The sequence below is a fragment of the Colletes gigas genome, unplaced genomic scaffold (genome assembly GCF_013123115.1).
Source record: "Colletes gigas isolate AHSC1104 unplaced genomic scaffold, ASM1312311v1 Colletes_gigas_Sc00002, whole genome shotgun sequence".
NCBI lineage: Eukaryota > Metazoa > Arthropoda > Insecta > Hymenoptera > Colletidae > Colletes > Colletes gigas.
In genome coordinates this window covers 11,507,763-11,514,367 of record NW_025106631.1, presented here as the reverse complement: position 1 = coordinate 11,514,367, position 6,605 = coordinate 11,507,763, and the positions used below count along the sequence as shown (strand labels likewise).

The 6,605-nt window shown below is 34.2% G+C and overlaps 1 protein-coding gene across 1 annotated transcript; it reads left to right on the top strand.

Annotated features, from left to right (window-relative positions):
- Positions 1 to 1,678: 1,678 nt before the first annotated feature.
- LOC122400879 (gastrula zinc finger protein xFG20-1-like) lies at positions 1,679 to 3,893 on the top strand. The gene is made up of 3 exons (XM_043402617.1): positions 1,679 to 1,699; positions 2,915 to 3,043; positions 3,115 to 3,893. The coding sequence occupies exons 1-3, from the start codon at positions 1,679 to 1,681 to the stop codon at positions 3,865 to 3,867; spliced, it is 903 nt and encodes a 300-aa protein (XP_043258552.1). The 3' UTR covers positions 3,868 to 3,893.
- The last annotated feature ends 2,712 nt before the right edge of the window (positions 3,894 to 6,605 follow it).

Sequence of the window (6,605 nt, the reverse complement as noted above, 5' to 3'; positions counted from 1 at the left end):
TATAAGGATAACGGAAAAATTGATCGCACTTAGATAATGTAAATCATTTTCGAAATATAGTGAATTGATTGAATAATGAAACAAGGTTGAGTAAAGAATTTTAAAAATTTCGTTCGTCGTTTGAGAAAATTTAATTATTTAGTATTTAACATTTTAAAATCAAATTTTTACTAAAACTTGCTCGGAGATGTTTTGAAGATAATTATAAAATTTCATAATTTTTGTTCAGCCGTTTTCGGGTGATGCTTTTACAAAGAAACATCCCACATGTAGTCTTATAAAATTATAATATATATTAGACAGCTAAGCTAATTTTAATAATTTTATAATAGATGTAAGTTCTAGCTAGTGCCTGGTGCGTCATAATAAATAAAAATGAGAGTAAAAACAGTACCAAGGCATCTGACAGTGCATAAGAAAAACGATGGATCGGACGAATGCACTGCTGGCAATTCGGAAACGAAGCAATCAGAAAATTTCGATGTGAAGGATAAGGAAACAAAAGAATCATCTAAAGATCTTGTGGAAGCATTAGATCTCACTACTAAAGAAAAGGTAGGACACGCGACAGTATCTGTTCATTATGTGTTGTGTAACTTATTCGTATTCATTCACATACGCGTTCATAGATCGGTTAAAAGGTAGTACGCGTTTCTCAAAACCACGGTTAAAATATAAACAGATGCTATAGAAAGTCATTCATACGAATTTATTATTATGTCGAGTGTCAAGGTAGACATTAATACAGTGTGTTGTTCTTCATTGTTCAGTTTACTGTTCAACCGATTTTTGCCATTTATAAATCCTTCCAATAGTTCAACATATGTATCTGTGTTTACCATGTAACAACAATATAACCATGACTTTATTAGTGACAAATAAATGGAGCAAATTTTATAACTCTGCGTAGAACTTGGTTGTCAACAAAAATTTTACAGATACAATGAAATATGCATATTTTGGTAACAAGAATGTAAATTGTATTAATATTCTATAGGCAAACTACGATTAATTTTCATACATTTCTGTCGTCAAAAAACTGATTTCACTAAATTTTTGCAAAATCCTTTTTCCTTGTTCAAGAAATTGTTTAGGGTTTCCCTTGTTTATAATATAATCTTATACGAAACATTTAATTTCCTTCAGGTTCCATAATATATTGATTTTCAATTGTACTTAGTATTTTTTGAATATTAAAAGAAAATTGTCGTTTGTGCACGAAATCATAATATAACTCAATCTTTTACTTTTTTATTTATATTACTAATTCTCAGTCCTTCGATTAATTGTTCATTAGAACAGAAAGTCAACAGAGAATACTCGTATGTGAAAATTGCAGTTTGCCAAAAGTAACATTTTTTTATGTACGGCTCCTTTGGAGAAATATTATCACGATGATTACGTTTTCTTAATAATCTTTTAACGATCGACGCTCTTACTTGTTTCTTTACATATTTTTCAACGTCAGAAGGTAACTAAAGCTCATTTTATTTTTGTTGTGATTATACTCAATTTTTGTAAGAATCTGTTGCTCAGTTCTTATTTTGTCTATACTTTAGTCTACTCCATAAGTGACCCTCTTCTGTATATCGTTTTATTATACAGGGTGATTTACGCAATTGTAACAAGCTATATTTTTACTTTGGTTCGAGTCAATACAAAATGTTAAAGGAGAAAGATGAAAGGTCTTAAAGGGATCGTAAGGTAATGTGATTAATATTCACGTAGGTGGCTACGTAACAGTCTTATAAAGGTCATGGACGTTGTTTTTAACAAATACGTACATTTTTTTCACACATACCGAATGTTTTCTTTATTCTGTGTAAAAAAGTGTTCGGGTAACATTATCGAAAAATAAATATTTTACAAGATTGTTTGACAAAATGTCTTTATCGAAGCAAATGTTCAACCACCTTTCCACCACGTTTCAAGCATTTTGCACAATGCTTTTCAATCGTTTTCATTATCAAATTAAGATGTTTGGTTACTGCTCTGCAATAGATTATATTTTCTTTTAGATTCTCTACTGAATTAATAAGATGCGTTTATACTTTATTCTGTATCTGCCCTCATAAAAAAGATGTTTTTTTGTATTTGCTTCAATAAAGACATTTTTTCAATAAATCTTGTGAACTATTTTTTTTATCGTTAATGTTATCCTAACACTGTTTTACTCAAAATAAGGAGAAGATTCGGCATGTGTGAACAAAAATGTAGGTTTTCGTTAAAAAAAAACGACCATGATCTCAATATGATCGTTGCGCGTTCACCTACAAGAAAACTATTTACACTGCTTTAAGGACCCTTTAAGACCTTTCATCTTTCTCCTCTAACATGTTTCATTAACTCAAATCAAAACAAAAATATAGCTTGTTACAGTTGTGTAAATCGCCTTGTATAATATAACATGACTAATTTCTCATAAAATTTTCCCGCTTTTATAATGATAAATAGCTAACTATTACGCTGTTGTTGATTATAGTATATTTATTATTTTTGTCTTTATTTTTTCATAAAATAATATACAGTGCAAACAAACCTCGGTTGATTCAAATATATTCAATTGTTTCTATATATTACTAAGCAGAAACAACTTGGGAAGTCATTATTGTTTGCAGTGTTACTATTGTATACAATTTTTACTGATAGATAAGTTTAATGAAAGTTTATTCGATTGTTTTGATTTTTACGTTTTATAAATAAAAATCTATTTACATTCTATTGTATATTATTATAGAATGATAGCACAAGGTTCAATGAAAGATTAAATTTATTTTCTGTTAATGTTTCAATTAGGATAGTCGTAGAATGACTGTTTTAATGGAACAGCTGTAAACATTTAATATTTATATAAAATGTATTTTAATTTTGAATTCCCTGATTCTGTTTTCCGAATAATTAAAATTTGTTTTAGACCGTTGTGTCTGAAAAAGATTCATGGAATTGCTGCTCGATAGCTGGTCTATCATCGTGTTGTCAGTATTCCGAGTCACTTTCGGACGAGGGTTCGGAAGAAACTGATTGCTGCAACGACAACAATAACGTAAATCCTAATTGCAGTTAATTATTTTCCTCTACGTGTTTCAATACTTAACGTTTGTATATGTATTTCAGATTTGTTCGTCACATATAAACGAAGTACATTGCTGTGCTCTAGTCGGTCCTTCGAGTACGGATCCCACAGAATCATGCACAGATAATTCAAATGCTCGTAACCACGATGGTTATACACCGGTCGAAGCTGTTAATTTATGCAAAAAGGAGCAACATGAAAATGACATATCGAATACTAACGAAGAGTGCGACGACAAACGCAGTGATTCGCTGCTTTATAAATTTCTGACAGACCCGACGTTTCTCGGTATGATACGCAAGGATACAAAATTGAGAAGGTACGAGTGTCAGTTTTGCAAACAGGAATTCGTTAATAGCGACGAACTGGCCGATCATATGGACGTGAAAAAAGACGCGTCAAATCAGATAGTTTGTTGCGCGTGCAACAAAACGTTTGCGTATAAGCGGTATCTGAAGTACCATCAGAAATGTCACTCCGAGAAGGCTAAATATAGTTGTACCATCTGCAGAAAGAAATATACCAGGATAGACAACTTAACCAGGCACAACACGGTCCACGTGAATCCCAATAAATTCTGGTGCACGATGTGCAAAAAGACCTTCACGCGGAAAGATTGCTTGAACAACCATCTGAAGAGTCACGACGTCGATGATCAATTTTTTTGTAAAATATGCCAAAAAGATTTCGAAGGCCCGTTTACGCTGGACCATCATAAGAGAACTGTTCATTCGACCGCGGAGTCGAATTCGGAATCGCAGACATACGTAGCCTCCGAGGAAAAGTTTAATTAGAGCAATTAACACGTTTCCTGTCCACTGAGCCAAAACTTAACGTTATTTGAATTTAATTTGAATTTCTCTGCCAAGGTATTAGCAATATCTTCTGGAAGAGTTGCGATTTTGTTTTCTTCGGTTTCGAGGAAGTGGATTTTGGTGTGTGTGTGTGTGTAGCTGTTGTTTATTTGTTTAATTTTTTTCTAGATGTCTTTGGTAGGTGTTTGTTTTGCTATGTGGACAGTGAAAGTGTTGAACCTCTTTCGGAACCAAGTTAGAGGTCTTACACACGACGATACTTGTATGCGATACAAATACGATTGAATACCGATCATAGGTACATGTAAACTCGATATGAACGTCGACAATGAGATAAAAGTTTTCGACATGTATCTCATATACGGTATCGTCGTGTGAAGGGGCTCTTGCGGTACAAAATCATATAGGAATTATATAGAATCTTATAAAAATATACAAATTCCGAAGAACGAAGCTTCATATTATTGAACATCACCTAAAAAATCGACTGAAGATTTAATCGGGCCAGTGTTTAAAAAGAAAACTTGGAGGGTATCGCAACCGCGTGACACATTGGTGAAAAAAGCAGTGAAAAGGTACAAGAAAACTCTTTTACTCGAAATATCTCGTGTGGTTTCGACAACATTCTTTCTTCGTCTTTCCTTCCCCGATTCCTCCGGTTCGTAGTTCGTTCGGTGCTCCTCGTAATTTCTCTTCTCCCTCGGTCTTCCATTCGAGGTCTAAAACATAATCCGTTTCTTCCGTTCTGCCTCTCGCCCCGACCACTTCGCGAAAAAAGCGAGCACTCTCTTTGTTTCGGCTCAAAGGGTACGGCGCCGTCGCAACGAGGAGCACTTTGAAAATCCGACGTATTACCATGGCACATCCAATCGGTGAATAGAACAACCATGAAGGTTGACCCGCGTCCCTTTCCCCACCATTTTCGCCTTTACTCCCTGTTTTCTTGTTTTTTCTTGACAGCCTTCTTCAATCCCCTCTCTGTCCACGCCCCGCCGTTTTCCCTCCGTCCTTTTCCGTTGCTCGTGTTCTCTCTCGGTCCCGGTTTAATGCAATTAAGTCGAGCGTTAAAATATCGTTCTTAATTCGCCGGCGGCATCTTTTGTTTCCTCTGTGGTTTAGCGCGAGCATTTCGCGGTGGTTCCTCGTTCCTGCCTCTTTCAACCATGCTTTTCGGCTCTTTCCTCCCTTTTTGAGTGCAATTCGTTTTTTTCCGTAAGAAGTACACGCACGCGTCAGGCATACACGTCACAAGATAAAGCTTCCCCGCTAAGCTTTTTAATTATTTCTCAACTCACCACACCGTTTCTTGTTATCGAGCGTAACTCTGTTTTTCATTTGTTTGACTCGAGGGATTCTGTTCGTTTCTTTTGACCGTTAATCCTCTTCAAGCCAAGCCATACACTTTGTGCGAAACATTTTCAGTCATGGAATGTTATTTAGTTACACTCGTCGAGCAACTGTGTCCATTTATTGCGTTAGTCTTTGCTTATACTCTACTAACCACATTCAACGGAACAATTTCGTATTGTAAATTTGTTACATTTTTTCGTGAAACGATACTTTTTATTCAGGTGCCGTTTTCGCGCTTCCCGTTTTAGCGACGCGCAGTTTTCCATATTTAAAGCAGTATTCTGGTCTAGACGGTTGTTTTTTAGGTGACTTGTCGACATATGAAATAAGGAACGACTAATTGTCAGTCTTAAATAAGCTATTTAGAATTTAATGCTTCGACTTGTAAGTTTTTAAATCATTCCCAGAAAAGAAACAAACATTACAATCATACATTAGAGAGAGATTGTGAACATGAAAACTAGTGTGAATATACAAGGTGTACAGGGTGTAAAGTTAGGTAAATTTCATTTCGAATAACGAATACAACTGAACGATATTAAATAAGCTATTTAGAATTTAATGCTTCGACTTGTAAGTTCTTAAATCATTTTCAGAAAAGAAACAAACATTGCAATCATACATTAGAGAGAGATTGTGAACATGAAAACTAGTGTGAATATACAAGGTGTACAGGGTGTAAAGTTAGGTAAATTTCATTTCGAGTAACAAATACAACCGAACGACATACATTATTATTCTGAAGGAAATCATTTGTAGTTGACGAATATGAAATTTCAAATTTCCTTGAGCCCTAAATTCTGACACGTCAGATTTATTCTGTAACGAAACGCTTGCTTCGTATGTTTATAAAAATGCAAGTTAATCTGTGGAATAATTTTCGAGATTTCAGTGTTTGCTATTTGGAAAGCATCGTTTTGAAAAAAACTCGTTCGAAGCTTTGTGCATAGTTATAAAGTTACACTTAATTTTCTACAGAAACATTCACAGGTACTTGCTTTACTGAAATGAGTATCTTCTTGACACTTTATACTATTATAATATAATAGAAGCACTGACGCGACGGTTGAAGAAACCGAACAAAACCAGAAGAAGTTTTTTTCCGTGCAGTCTGTTAAGAATTAATATTGTTTTGTCTTGTCTGGACTAAAAACCATTTCTTTTAATTATTAATACGATCGTCAAACGGGCATTGGTATCTGACATTTGCATTATTCTTATCGAACAGTAATATAACAAATTCTTTTTGTTAGTAGACTTTTTATAATCGATAAAATTATAAAATCGATTACAATATTATAATGTCTCGTACTGGACACCTTTTTTGTTACTTGTTACCCGTCGATTGTACCATTTGTCGCATTTTA

What these genes read in the sequence shown, in the direction of transcription:
- LOC122400879 (XM_043402617.1), top strand. Translation starts at nt 1,679, where the DNA reads ATGAAAGGTCTTAAAGGGATC. An exon ending in TGAAAGGTCTTAAAGGGATC is followed by an intron (nt 1,700 to 2,914) that starts GTAAGGTAATGT and finishes AATTTGTTTTAG; the next exon opens with ACCGTTGTGTCTGAAAAAGA. An exon ending in GCTGCAACGACAACAATAAC is followed by an intron (nt 3,044 to 3,114) that starts GTAAATCCTAAT and finishes TATGTATTTCAG; the next exon opens with ATTTGTTCGTCACATATAAA.